This window comes from Oreochromis aureus, linkage group 11 (assembly GCF_013358895.1).
Source record: "Oreochromis aureus strain Israel breed Guangdong linkage group 11, ZZ_aureus, whole genome shotgun sequence".
Lineage (NCBI taxonomy): Eukaryota > Metazoa > Chordata > Actinopteri > Cichliformes > Cichlidae > Oreochromis > Oreochromis aureus.
The window spans coordinates 25694367-25708926 of NC_052952.1; the positions used below are offsets into that span (position 1 = coordinate 25694367).

A 14560-nucleotide genomic window follows, 5' to 3' on the forward strand; every position below is an offset into this window, starting at 1 on the left:
ACTTTTTTTTTCTCTATACTTTTATTTCACAATAAACACAATCACTAGAGGCCATGTGATTAATTCTTTTGCCAGGTGTCCGGATGATAACTGATAAATAAACCACTGAAGACTCCTCTTCCACCTGCAGTACAAAGCAATAAATTTCATTACCCAGACAAAGCAACACGCACACACTTCATTTCTGCATGAGAGTTTTAGGTTACACCTCAATGTCAGCACAGATACTTACCCTGCTATTCAAGCCACAGCAACAAATTTGAACAGGAAATGCTTTGGTGAGACAGAAGCAGAAGCATATTCAGAATCATGGGGGGAAATTTTTCAAGCAAACCATTAAAACAAAACAATAAAATACACAGGAAGTGGAAGTAAGGCGCAGCTGCATAGCCTACCTGAATGTAACCTTGATCTGGAGCAAAAAATAAGTGCCATTAAAATGACACGTGATACTGATATACCACAAATAAGTGGGATCCAGTCTTCAGGCTCTTTTTCAAAACCTGTGAAACCAAAAACTAAATATTATTATTTCTTTGATTCAGGCGAAAAAAGGTTCACAAACAGCATATGGCTAAACACCCACCTGTTGTTGTGCTAAATGCATTTAATGAAGTTTGACTGGTAGTGAATGTAGTGTATCCATCAAACACTGAATCTATATTGCACTTTAGGGACCCGTCTGAATGTACATGCACAGATGTAGTTGAAGTTCTGTTTGGATTATTGGATTTCATGCCGCACGTCACAGCACAAGATGCAGATGAATCCTTACTGTCATATACTGTAAGTAAAGATCAAAAGGTTACATCAGGTTATCTTCTACTATGAAACAATGATGTTTGTGTGTTAGTTTCTCACCTGTGACTACACACAAATTGATAGTGACTAGCTTAATACTGTGTCCGACACAGGTACTCATCCAGCAGGTGTATTTCCCAGCATCTTCTCTTCTGACATTTCCAATATATATAGACTTGTTGAAAGTCAAATTCTCTGTTGTTGCTCTTACTTCTGATTTCCCGAGAGCAGTCGTTGGTTCAAAAGTCCATTTTATTTTATCAAGTTTACTTGAACATGTGTGATAAAAACTCCTGCCGGCAATAATGTAAACTAAACTGTCTTACTGACTTCTTTCCACGTCTCTGAAAAAAAGAGAGGTAAAGGATTGTGAGAATCATCTTTGACAAATTTAAAAATCTTTACATAATCACAGGTAGATTCTGCCTTAGCAGAAAAAAATATGACAGCAGGACAAACCTTTCTTCACTATGATGTCAGTGGACTTTTGGCATGTTTCTTGGCAAGTTTCAACCAGTACACACCTTCATCATCCTCAGTAAAAGAACTGATGACCAAGGAACGATTGGATCCAATTTTCAATTTGGGATTTGACATTTGATGATATTGCACTCCACTCTTATCTTGGAAGAATAACTGAACCTGCTTACTACTATGGTCCTTGTAAAACCATTTGAAAGAGTCTAAATGATGGCTGCAATGCTGACACGGTATCACAGCTCGACATCCCAGCGAAATATTAAGTTGTGTTGTGACTGGCAAAATATCACGTTGCTGATTTATATTAACAGTCACTTGAAAAAAATATAAAACATTCAACAGTCAGTTCATCAATTGTATTTTAAATACATTGTATTTAATTAAGAAATTTGAATAATGAATTTAGTTAAGTAATGGTTTGATTAGCTACTCACTGTTTCCTGAGAAAGTAGAGAAGTCCCATACAAGTAAAAAGATGAAAATGAAGCCTTTCTGTTTTATATTGGAGAAATTCCTGTCCAAGCAGAAATAGAAACCAGTAATGGCTGTACCATTACTGCTCATAAAAGAAGCAGATCACAAACTCATCCTCTCAGCAAAAGGTTTTAGATTGAGTTTAACAGCTTAAATGAGCCTGACACATCGGAAGTGGTCCAACAGCCAGTACAGAGGAAATTTAGCAAGGTTGTCACCCACACTGTTTTTCTGATGTGGTCTGGCATATGATTTACTTCTTACATTTAGTATGGGTGTTAAGACACAAAATGTGCATCGCAAACCAGTTTCTTTTTTAATATATAGATGCCAAATATGTGCTCACATTTTATGCTGAGAAAATGTTTGTGGGGGTTGAACAAAAACTGTGATTGAGCTGTTTGTAAAGTTTATCGTACGGTTAAACTCACTGGAGTTTGGACTTCATGTGCAAACAAACCACTTGTAACCAGCTTATTGACTGCACACATGAGGTGATCAGGGTAAGTGGAGACACCTGGGGAACAGCTGAAACAAATGAATCATAATGACACCACAGGGGAAGTGAAACTAAAGCAATGAACACTGAATACAAGACCCCTTCAAAGTAAAACAGAAACCCTAAATAAGACGTAGACCTGACATGAGCTAGACAACATGAACTACGCAGACAGGAGACATGACTTACCATGAAATATAACTGCAAACTAGGTCTGACAGAATGTAACTAGATAAGCTGAAAAGAAACTAGAATACAGAAGAATAAAAAAAATATCATGAAACACAGAAACACTGGGTCACATGACCGAAGACCATGACAGTATCAGATTCCCCGCCTACCGGAGACACCACTGAAAACCTCGCTTTACCTCCAGCACTTATCAGAAAGGTGAGCTCAGATCACCTTTTGCGCTGTGTTGGGGAGGTTTACCTGCAGGGGGAGGCGGAAGACACTTGCACCTGCAAGATGAAACTAACTAAAGCTCTCACAGAGTTTCAGCTGGGCTGGCCTCACATGCATTACGTCTTTGCTGTGCTCTGTCTTTTTGTCGTGGTGTATAAATTAGCAGTTCTATTTGCAAAAAGAAAGGAAACACTGCGAAACCTTGAAGCTTTTTGGGGGCCGCCGCCACACTGGCTGTTTGGACATGTTCTCGAGTTAACTGTCTCAACACACTCGCAGCAGCTGTAACATATGTAACCGTCCAGTAAAACTGACCACACCATGTTGGAGAACACCGTCCTGCAAACAGAGACACACTGTTGACACACAACCCGATTTACACGAGATGTCGAAGTCTACATGCTGTGATGTCTTTCATTGTGATGTCTTGTACTTTTTCTCTTTCAGTTTAAACAAGACGAGACAGAGTTGGAGAAGGAAGTCAAATGGGGACAGGAGTACTCATATGTTTTTCCAATCTGGTTTGGCCCCTTTCTCAGTATCATCAATATTCAGCATCCAGATTATGCAAAAACTATCCTGACATCATCAGGTGTGAGAAATGTTTTGCGTAGTTGCTGTGTTGATGCACATTTATAAAAGTGTAGTAAAGTTAAAGGTCCCTAACGCGGTTTTTATTTGTTTTGTTTCCTAACAGAGCCAAAAGATGATTTTGCCTACCGGTTTATTAAGGGTTGGATTGGTAAGGCTCATTTGTCTCCCTCCTACGGCATTTCAAGTGCAGAGTTGTTTGTTTTGCTGCTTTCCTCACTCATGCACATGTTCTTCAGGAAATGGGTTGTTGGTGTCAGAAGGTCAGAAGTGGTTCCGTCACAGAAGGCTCTTAACGCCAGGTTTCCATTATGTTTTGAAACCATACGTAAAATTGATGTCAGAGTCTGCTCAGACGATGCTGGTACGTTAAAGACAATTTAGTTGCATAATTGATAAATAAAAAGTCAAAGTCATGATGTGTTGTACAACACATGTCAGTAAATATCATAGAAGTAAAGCAGGAGCAGTGTCTGTATCCTGCAGAGAGATCACATCTGTTCTCTCATTGTTGGCAGGATAAGTGGGAAAGTTATGCAAGCACAAATGAGCCTTTTGAATTGTTTAAACACGTGAGCCTCATGACACTGGACAGCATTATGAAGTGTGCCTTCAGCTGCTACAGCAACTGTCAGACAGAGGGGTGAGCCCAGATGAATCTTGTTAAAGAGTCATTTACAGTGTCAGTTTTATATTGAGTCTTTGGTTGTTGTTAATCTGTATTTGATGTTTGCCTCCTTTGTCATTTCAGTGGAACAAATGCATACATCAAAGCAGTGTATGAGCTCAGTTTTCTAATTGACCTTCGGCTCAGAATGTTTCCGTACCACAGCGACCTCATTTTCCACCTTAGCCCACATGGATTCAGATATAGAAAAGCACGTCAGGTGGCCCTCAGTCATACAGGTAAGCTTTGCTTTGATTCATCTGAACCGTTGCCAAATGTCAGTGAGCCTCACATTATAGTGTCAGATCTACAAATGCTTACATTTTATATTCTTTTCTAAAGAGGAAGTTATAAGAAAGAGGAGAGAAGCACTAAGAGAAGAGAAGGAGCTTGGACAAATACAGGCAAAAAGATATTTGGACTTTCTGGACATTCTTCTCTTTGCAAGAGTATGTTATGTGTCATCAGTTTCAGCCTCTTACTTCAACACATTTCACATTGTAGGATTTGCTTAATGTATAGGCAAGTGACAAACTGAGGTTTTCCTGCATAAAGGTCATACAGAAAATAAGGCAAGCGCCAACTTGAGATCATGTCAGAAGTATTGGCATAAAGCTGAAAATAGCATATGCATGCATAAGAGGTCATACAGAAATATATCACTTAAATACATAATTGTGTAATAATTGTATAATATTCATATAATCAACTGATAATGAAGGAATAGAAAGAATCCTTCCTTTATGAGTATATCATAGCAAATTGTTGTCCTTGGCAGGAAAAATTAAAATCAATAATTAACTGCATGGCAGGTGTTTGCTTAAAAAAAAACAACAATTAGTGCTATATATGGCTTAAGAAGAACAGCGGACCTTGATACTTCGGCTACTGAATAAATTCCCAATTTTATAAAGGTATCTGTATAAGGATGCATGTTATCCAGCTAAAGCTGAGTTGAAGTCGGGTGATGCAGTAATATAATGAGCCTGAACAGTAAAAGTAACAAAGCACTTTTATTGAGAAGCCCAGTTAGATTATAGTGCAGTCCATTCTGTCTTTTATCAACTGTAAATATCCTTTATTTCACCGCCAGGATGAGAACCAGCAGGGTCTGTCAGATGAAGATATGCGGGCAGAAGTGGACACCTTCATGTTTGAGGGCCATGACACCACAGCCAGTGGCCTGTCTTTCATCCTCTACTGTCTGGCCTGCAACCCAGAACATCAGAAGATTTGCAGGAAGGAGATAATGGAGGCCCTGCATGACAAGGAAACCATGGAGTGGTAGGCTTATGAAAGGACAACATTGCAGTAGGGAAACAAGTTGGTGCCATTCCGTGTTGCCAAAACTTTATTAAGAGACATATAAACAAGATATGTTTCTTATTCTTTTACTTCACTAACACTGCATGTCTGTCTCATTTTAAGGGAGGATCTCAGTAAAATCCCATACACTACCATGTGCATAAAAGAAGCTCTCCGCCTTTACCCCCCTGTACCAGGAATTGCCAGAAAAACCACCAAAACTGTAACCTTTTGTGATGGGAGAACTGTGCCTGCAGGTCAGTGATTTTACTCTCTTGTTATTATCAAAGAGTAAACATTAAATGTCTTCACATAATAATGTTTTTGGAAACATTATTGCTACATGGTAAACACAAACTCTTAACCGACTTTGTTTTTCTTTACATACATAAATTACATTTCTTTACATTTCCATAAAGGACCTATATTGACTTAGTACTTATTGCTTTATTATTCTACAAGGGTACATTGGTATTATTTGATTGTATTGTCACATACAGTATCTTTTCTATAAGCTAGTATAAATCTCTTAAACATGTGGTGTAATTGCTTTGTCAGTGCGGCATTTTTCCAAATGGGAGTATTTAAATGTTGGCACTAGATTATTATCATATACATTATATGGGCAGAAAGTACACCGCCGCCTAGACATTACACTCACTGGAACTGGTCAGCCATGGGAACCCATGAGCCACGAAGCTCCAGGCACACAGTTTTTGTGCTGATGTTGATGCCAGAGGTTTGGATCTCTGCAGTTACTGAGTCAGCAGAGTGTTGGAGATTTGTATGCACTTTGCAACCTCACTGTACAGAATGGTGCACGTCAGACTAATGCTGGGTTGTGCTACAATAGTTATCCTCGGTCAGAAAGAGAGGCTGACATCCAGGGAGTAGATTATAAGAGGTGGAGTTTATTTATACTCGGATTGATGGTACAAGGAGATATGGCATGGTATAGGAGGATGGGGAGGGGTGATATGGTGTGGTCTCTGCAATCAAGAACAGGAAATACAGTAGAACATGAATAAAGATTAAAGGGTAATAAAGCTGGCCACAAATTCCTCCCCAACAACTCTACTAAGGCGGTGCATCATCTTGATACCGCTTCTTAAGAGCGATCACATTTATTAAAACACTACCCAAAATGGGCCACAAGATGGCACTCCAACACAAGAGATGAAATATTATATTGAGGCAGCTGTTCAGCAGCCAGCCCTCTACCACTATGTAATACAATGATATTACAGCATACAGCGTCACATGAATTGGTAAAGGGAACAAATAAAGCTGGAACAAGGCCAGAAACTATCCAATAGTTGGGACACCATAGCTATCTATAACAAAGCTGCTGGGTAATGTAGTTCACGCTAACACAGACTTTTCTACACTCGCTCTGCTACTTTATATGGTCTGGCACTTCATGGCCGAGTTCCTGTAGTTCTTAAATACTTCCAGTTTGCAATAATACCACTTACACTTCATCACGCTGCATGGCTAGCTGCTTGATTTCATGTTTCTGTGCCAACTGGACTTAAAACTCCTGCATTTGGATTATGAGTTGTGTCACAATACATTTTTCCATATGGTGTATGTTTGTTTAGTTTGTAAGATAATGTTCAGCTACACACACCCTATAATCTTTTAATAATAATAAGCTAAGTACACATTTCTTTCAAATGTAGGTTCTGTTGTTGGAATAAGTGTGTATGGGATTCACAGGAATGCATCTGTCTGGGAAAACCCTAATGTAAGTAAAGACAATTTTATTCCCAGCCCAACTTACTACATGGAATACATCATCAACAGAATCTATGATGAAACAAAATTATGAATTTTGCCAGCACTCTGCTCATAAGGCTGCATATAATTTATCAAATAACTGAAGAAGCAATCATGAATCTGGTGCATTAAATGAAATACTAGTGCTGTATTTGCTTTTTTTGTTTTGTTTGTTTTTGTTTCATTTTGTGCTGTATTTGCTGAGATGGGTAGGTCCCTGGTGCCAAAGTGGACCTCAGGACAGATTCAAGCTGGTTTAATGACTTACTATATTATGTGTGTCAGAATGCAGTTTTCTATGTGCAAGTGATAAGGGCGATAAGGTTCAGAAAATAAGTAATACACATAACACTGCTCTCTTTCTTTGTCCTGTATTACATTAGGTCTTTGACCCTCTGCGTTTCCTACCAGAGAACATTGCCAAGAGATCCCCTCATGCTTTTGTGCCCTTCTCAGCTGGGCCAAGGTTTGTCCTCACCTGAAACTATATCACTGTATAGAGACCGCTTGCAGTAGTCTCAAGTATGTGAATGTGTAACTTAGCACTAACCCCATTTACATCAACACAATAAAAACTGGCTTTATAATGGGCTAGAGCAAGTAGGCCAAAGGGTGAACTCACTGTAATCTAAGATTGATCCCATTTAAAATGCAAGTACCTTTGGCCCTGAATGTTAAAAAAAAACATACTATACTCATCCCTCCTGTCCACTTTCTGCATGTCCTAATCTCTGAAGGATCAAATTAGTTTCATAATTTTTCAGTTCTTGAGAATATTGCCTTGTATATTTCTTACATTTAATATTTTCCTCCCTCAGAAACTGCATTGGTCAGAACTTTGCTATGAATGAGATGAAAGTGGTGACAGCTCTGACACTGAAGCGATACCAGCTCATAGCGGAGCCCACTATGAAACCCAAGATCATCCCCCGACTGGTTCTCCGCTCACTCAATGGCATCCACATCAAGATCAAACCTTTAGACGCAGAGAGCTAAAGTGCACTAACTGCAAGAACTGCTCAAAATTACTGTATTTAGAAAGTAAATAATTTACGTTGATTTGAAATACTTCTACTATGTAACTGAGCTTTTACATATATATTCATGGACTCTGTCATGCAGTTTATGTTTTGGGAGAAATTGTCATTGAGAATATGTGTCACAATACATTGTATATAATATAACCAGGTTGTTTTTTTTTTGTTGTTTTACAAGAATAACAGAGATTGAAACTTTACTAATAATTTCTCAAAGGAAAGAAATATTCTCGCTCAAAAAAATGTCTTGTGACAACCGCATTGGCTTATGGAATGATGATGTCACAATGAAAGTGACATCATCACAGTGAAAATGTAAGCAGTAAAAGTAAAAAGCTGTTGAAAAAATGACTACTCAAGTAAAGTTCAGGTACCTGAAAATTCTACTTAAGCACAGTAATGAACAGTGTTGGTCAAGTTACTTGAAAAAAGTAATCAGTTACTAATTACTGATTACTTCCCCCAAAAAGTAATCCCGTTACTTTACTGATTACTTATTTTCAAAAGTAATCGATTACTTAGTTACTTAGTTACTTAGTTACTTTTTAAAAACACGATTTACAACCTGAATAGGTGATAAAGCGATAGATCTTTCAGCCCAATTCTACTTTTTCTGCATAATTCATCATACAAAATGTAATCAAATGGAAAAGTCTCTTTTAAAACTTGTTTTATTAGTTTTAATCTTTTAACTTTATGCATCAAGCAAAAATAAATTATATGCAACATTCTCTGACTGGAAGAAATTTGTTTAACATTTAAACCTATTTTCTGCACATTCCAGCACATAAAATAAAATATTTTTTTGTGTTTACACTCACTCTTTCAAATAGATGCAAGTAAAACACAGCAGAAAATAAATAAAATCAAAGACTAGCGGTCCTGTTGCTCTATTTTCACCTGTAAAGCAGGACTGGGGTAGGCGGAGGAGGTTTACCCTGGTGCAGGTGTGCTGCAGCGGTCAGTGGAAGAATCCGCGAGTTTCTCTGTGAATTTCACATTACGTCGTAGTACACTCGGTGCTTGCTTGGAAGTTTAGGGTTTTTTTCGCTGTAAAAGAAGTTTTCTTCCACGCACAACGGACACTAATGTTTTTGTCACTTTTTATGGAATCAAACTCAAAATAAGGTCAGTACTTCCACGCTTTAAACGCTGCATGCTACACTCTGTCCCGCACTCGATATATTATGATCTGCAGACAGCTGTTGTCACGAACGTCGCACTCGCTTACGTCACTGTCATGAGACGTTCTCGCAAAAAATCACGGTTTTAGTAACGCAGTAACGCAGCGTTCCTACGTGAAAGTAACGGTAATCTAATTACCGTTTTTGCAATAGTAATCCCTTACATTACTCGTTACTTGAAAAAAGTAATCAGATTACAGTAACGCGTTACAAGTAACGCGTTACTGCCCATCTCTGGTAATGAAGTATTTGTACATCGTTACTTCCCATCTCTGCCTAGTGGTGGCTCAGGTTCGCAGTATCAGTTTCTCAATGACAAGGTCTCCACTCAGATTAAAGAGAAAAAAAACCCTCAGCTGGAAATGGCAGTGGTAACATAACCATTCTTATTAGCACAGCCTAAAACATCTGCACACCAGGGATGTTCCTGGCAAGTAATAGCTTAGTCAACTAAACGGGGGGCGGAGACTAACCAAGTAGTCTAAAACTAAGAAACACTCAAAAATTAAGTTAAATTTGAAAACCATTTAATGGAAAATTTCAAAAAAATGATAAAACCATTTTAAACCGTTTTTTACATTCTTCAGTAATGACTCATGTGGCACCTTGCATTGTGCATTATCAACATTACACATTATACTCCAGAAAATTCAGAAGAAAAACACTTCAAACAAACTGATGTTATATATGATATGAAAACGTAAATATAACAGATGTTCACTTATTACTAAAATATGACAAGTTAACATTGGAAAACAAATCAATTGCAACTGAAAGGCCCAGAACTTAAACGATTTCAAGTACTTAGTTGTTTATTTGTACATAATTTGGGCTTCCAGTTCATAAAACCCACAAAAACAGGAATTAGAATACTGTGAAGACATCAGCCCAAATTTTACAGGTTTTCCCACGTGTCATCAAATTGCTTCACTTTGGTTCAATTGGCAACCGTGGCTCAGGGGGGTTGGGAAGCGTTCGATCCCCGGGCTCTCTGTCCTGGTCGTTGTGTCCTTGGGCAAGACACTTTACCCTACCGCCTACTGGTGTTGGCCAGAGGGGCCGATGGCGTGATATGGCAGCCTCGCTTCTGTCAGTCTGCCCCAGGGCAGCTGTGGCTATGATAGTAGCTTGCCTCCACCAGTGTGTGAATGTGAGAATGAATGAATAGTGGCATTGTAAAGCGCTTTGGGTGCCTTGAAAAGCGCTATATGAAATCCAATCCATTATTATTATTAATTGTCCCAGTTAGATTCAATATGGGGAAGACTGCAGACTTGACAACTGGCCAGAAGAGAATCACTCATACCCTCCATTGGATGGGTAAGCCACAAAAGTTTATAGCTAAGGAGGCTGGCTGCTCACAGAATGCTGTGTCCAAGCATATCAACGGAGAGTCTAGTGGATGGGCAAAATGACCAAGATGACCATGGCCTTCAGTGGATTATCAACCAGAGAAGATTCAAGAATCTGGCAGAGATCCAGAAATGGTGGAATGAGGCAGGAGTCACAGGTTCAAAAATCACCACATTCAGATGCATTCGGGAGATGGGCTACAACTGTTGGGTTCCTCGGGTCAAACCCCTTATGAGCCTGAGCCAACGTCAGAAGCATCTCAACTGGGCCAAGTAGAAGAAGGACTGGAGTGTTGGCCAGTGGTCCAAAGTCCTCTTTTCCGATGAAAGTGTGCCTTTCATTCAGGAATCAAGGTCCAAGGTTTTGGAGTAACACGGGTGAGGAATAGAACCCAAGCTGCTTGAGGTCCAGCTTGAAATATCGACAGTTTGTCAAGATTTGGGGTGCAAGTGTTGGTAAACTCTACTTTCTTAAATCCAAGGTCAGCGCAACAGTCTACCTGAATGTTTTAGAGGACTTCATGATTCCTTCTGCTGAGGATCTGTATGGAGATGCAGATTTCATCTTCCAGCAGGACCTGGCTCCTGCCCATATCGCCAGAAGCAACAAAACCTGGTTTGATGGCCATGCCATCACAGTGCTTGAATGGCCATCCAACTCGCCAGAACTAAACCCCATTGAGAATCTATGGGGTATTATCAAGAGTAAATGAGGTCCACCAGATCCAAAAACAAAGAAGAACTGACAGCAAGCATCAAGGAAATCTGGGCTTTCATGACTTCCAGGCAATGCCACAAGCTGATTGCCTCAATGCCACGGCACATCGAGGCAGTGATTAAAGCAAAGGGATTCCCAACCAAGTACTGAAGATTGACATATCGTTTTGAAAGTACCACATTTTGATTGATTTGATGTGATCCTAATTTCTTTATTGTTTTCCCTTCAAAAACTGAGAAGTAAAAGGTGATGTCTTCACAGTAATTACAGTTTTGAATTCCTGTTTTCGTGGTTGTGTATATATATATATCAAATCATATTATATATTTTGGATTCCATAAAATAGTCACCGTTCGCTTTGATTACTCATTTCCAGACTCTTGGTATTCTCTCAATGAGCTTTATGAGGTCATCACCTGAAATGGTTTTCCAACAGTCTTGAAGGAGTTCCCAGAGATGCTGAGCACTTGTTGGCCCTCTGCGGTCCACCTCATCCCAAAACATCTCCATTGGGTTTATGTCAGGTGACTGTAGAGGCCAGGCCATCTGGCGCAGCACTCCATCACTCTCCTTTTTGGCCAATTAGCCCTTACACAGCCTGGAGGTGTGTTTGAGGTCATTGTCCTGTTGGAAAATAAATGACGGTCCAACTAAACTCAAACCGGATGGGATGCGTGTAGCTGTAGGATGCTGTGTTAGCCATGATGGTTCAGTGTGACTTCAGTTTTGAATAAATTCCCAACTGTGTCACCGGCAAAACCTCCCCACACCATCACACGTCCTCCTCTATGCTTCATGGTGGGAACCATGCATGTCGAGACCATCCGTTCACTTTTTCCGTGTTGCACAAAGACACAACGGGTGGAACCAAAGATCTCAAACTTGGCGAAGCACAAATTTCTGCTGGGCTGATGTCCTTTCCTTGTGCCCCTTGGCACCAAAAAATCTGTTCTGCTTGTTGCTTTTCTGTGGTTTCTTAGCAGCTATTTGACCATAAAGGCCGGATTCACACAGTCTCCTCTTCTGCACAACACAATTGATGGTCCCAACCCCATTAGAAAGACAAGAAGTTCCACAAATGAACCCTGGCAAGGCACATCTTTAAAGTGAAAACCATGTCAGGTTACTACATCATGAAGCTCATTGACAGAAGACCAAGGATGCAGCACTGACATCAAAGCAAAGGGAGGCTACTCTAAAATATAAAACATATTTCACTAGCTGGGCTCCCTTTTGCCTGGTAGTGTATATTACCAACACATTCAAAAAGACATGACTGGTCGGTAATCGGTAAGAACACCTGTAAGACAACATTTGAAGTGAAGCAGTCTCAGAATTTGTTGAAGTCTATCTGCAACATAATTCTTAACAGATCCTGCAGAACCTGGAGACACAGCAATTTTATATAAACTTTTATGTCAGAAGGGTGAGAAACTAAGCAATGGCTTCCCTTAAGTGTCAAAAACACACGATGAAGCCAGATAATTATGCTGTTATCATTCACTTATCATTCAGTGCAAGTGAAAAGGTTTCTGTTTTTATTTACACCTTTTGTGCACCAGTCTCCTGCAGGCCTGTTAGACAGCAAGTGTACATGCTTCTGCAAACCAGAAACGCGGTTCACCATCTCGCTTTAGGTAGGCAGAGATAGAAGTGAATATGGGAGGCGAGACCGCTGCACTTAAGTCCCGACTTCAGTTTCACTGCCTATCTCTGCTGTTAGACAGGCCAGGTGCTGGAGCAATTTCACAACAATTCTTAAAACGTGTGCAGAAGTGTCACAAAGACACGCTATAATCCCCTTCTGCACAATGAGTGAAAGTATCAGGAAAGGCCAGAAAGGCTCATGAGTCAAAAGTACTCTTTTATTTACAGTCATATTACAAAATCCACCCAAAAAATCCACACACCCACAAGGACAAAGAGTCACCAACACAGGTTGTATAAAAATGAAATGATGTCCTCTTTCTTTTGATCTCAGATTGCCAACCTTTCGCTGATTTAAAGATCCTATTAACTGATCACTTGAATTTCCTGTGAAAACTCCTAAAATGCATTGCATCTTACACAGTACACCTGTGGTGGAAAAGTGGGCAACAAACCATTTTAAAACTGTCATCCTTGAAAAAGCCAAAGAACACATATGATCAGAATACTGTTTGGACAGGGCAAATAGCTTATCAGCGACATGTGAACGTTTAGAAGCTTGAAGCACCACTTTCATGTGATGCCACATATATATATGGAACGCCAGGACAGCCATAATGAATTAATTAAATACACCATTAAGGCAGCACGGTGGCACGGTGGTTAGCACTGTTGCCGCACAGCAAGAAGGTCCTGAGTTCAATTCCACCATCAGGCCGGGGTCTTTCTGTGTGGAGTTTGCATGTTCTCCCCGTGTTTGCGTGGGTTCCCTCCGGGTACTCCGGCTTCCTCCCACCATCCAAAGACATGCAGTTTGAGGGGATAGGTTAACTGGATAATCCAAATTGTCACTAGGTGTGAGCGTGAATGGTTGTCTGTCCCTGTGTGTTGGCCCTGCGACAGACTGGCGACCTGTCCAGGGTGTACCCCGCCTCTCGCCCTATGACAGCTGGGATAGGCTCCAGCGCCCCCCGCGACCCTGGAAAGGATAAGCGGAAGCGAATGGATGGATGGATACACCATTAAATAATTAATTAAATGTGGCAATAATTAATTAAAATGTGAAATACATAAATAATTGATTAAATGTGTCAATAATTAATTAATTAAACTTGTCAATAATTAATTAAAATGTGAAATACATAAATAATTAATTAAATGTGTCAATAATTAATTAATTACATGTGTCATAACTATTTATTTAATTCATTCCAATTTTAATTAATTATTACCACATTTAATTAATTGTTTAATGGTGTATTTAATTAATTCATTATGGCAGTCCTGACGTTCCATATATACAACGATGATTTCTGCAAGTGTGTAGACAATTTCACTGAAAATGCTGACCTTTGTGCACAAGCCACCACCTAGTGGCTTGTTGGAAAAAACGCAGGACACTTTAGTTCATATAATGCTGGTCTAATATATGGAATGAAAAGCTTTCAGTGAGTAATACACTTGTATTATATGTTTTCATGATAAAAATCAGCCCTGTGTTTTGACAGAAAAGTATGTTTTGCTTTCCTTTAATAGTATTTTCAACATTCAAAAGGAGTGAAAAAAATATTGAAATTGTAGAAAAAATACAACCTTACATCAAATTTGTCAAAAACATAAC

At 39.4% G+C, this 14560-nt stretch overlaps 1 protein-coding gene and 1 long non-coding RNA gene across 5 annotated transcripts; one reads left to right on the forward strand and one right to left on the reverse strand.

Annotated features, from left to right (window-relative positions):
• LOC116320934 lies at positions 1-2246 on the reverse strand. Of its 3 annotated transcripts, XR_005614969.1 has the most exons (8): positions 2187-2246; positions 1716-1795; positions 1261-1595; positions 862-1145; positions 587-784; positions 396-503; positions 233-273; positions 1-124 (listed from the first exon to the last, which is right to left on the reverse strand). It is a non-coding gene; the product is annotated as an uncharacterized LOC116320934 (long non-coding RNA). The 3 variants fall into 3 exon arrangements; XR_005614968.1 differs by lacking the exon at positions 2187-2246 and having other exon boundaries at positions 1716-2109; XR_005614970.1 differs by lacking the exons at positions 1261-1595; positions 2187-2246 and having other exon boundaries at positions 1716-2109.
• Positions 2247-2554: 308 nt separating this feature from the next.
• Positions 2555-8185, forward strand: LOC120442838 (cytochrome P450 4B1-like). Of its 2 annotated transcripts, none has more exons than XM_039620177.1 (12): positions 2555-2914; positions 3107-3251; positions 3357-3401; positions 3490-3614; positions 3769-3893; positions 4002-4156; positions 4260-4366; positions 5011-5201; positions 5346-5479; positions 6905-6969; positions 7385-7467; positions 7820-8185. In XM_039620177.1, the coding sequence occupies exons 1-12, from the start codon at positions 2570-2572 to the stop codon at positions 7995-7997; spliced, it is 1698 nt and encodes a 565-aa protein (XP_039476111.1). In that variant the 5' UTR covers positions 2555-2569; the 3' UTR covers positions 7998-8185. The 2 variants fall into 2 exon arrangements, with proteins under 2 accessions (XP_039476111.1, XP_039476112.1); XM_039620178.1 differs by having other exon boundaries at positions 2555-2644.
• The last annotated feature ends 6375 nt before the right edge of the window (positions 8186-14560 follow it).

What these genes read in the sequence shown, in the direction of transcription:
- LOC120442838 (XM_039620177.1), top strand. Translation starts at nt 2,570, where the DNA reads ATGACAGTATCAGATTCCCCGCCTACCGGAGACACCACTGAAAACCTC. An exon ending in TGTTTGGACATGTTCTCGAG is followed by an intron (nt 2,915 to 3,106) that starts TTAACTGTCTCA and finishes TTTCTCTTTCAG; the next exon opens with TTTAAACAAGACGAGACAGA. An exon ending in AGTCTGCTCAGACGATGCTG is followed by an intron (nt 3,615 to 3,768) that starts GTACGTTAAAGA and finishes CATTGTTGGCAG; the next exon opens with GATAAGTGGGAAAGTTATGC.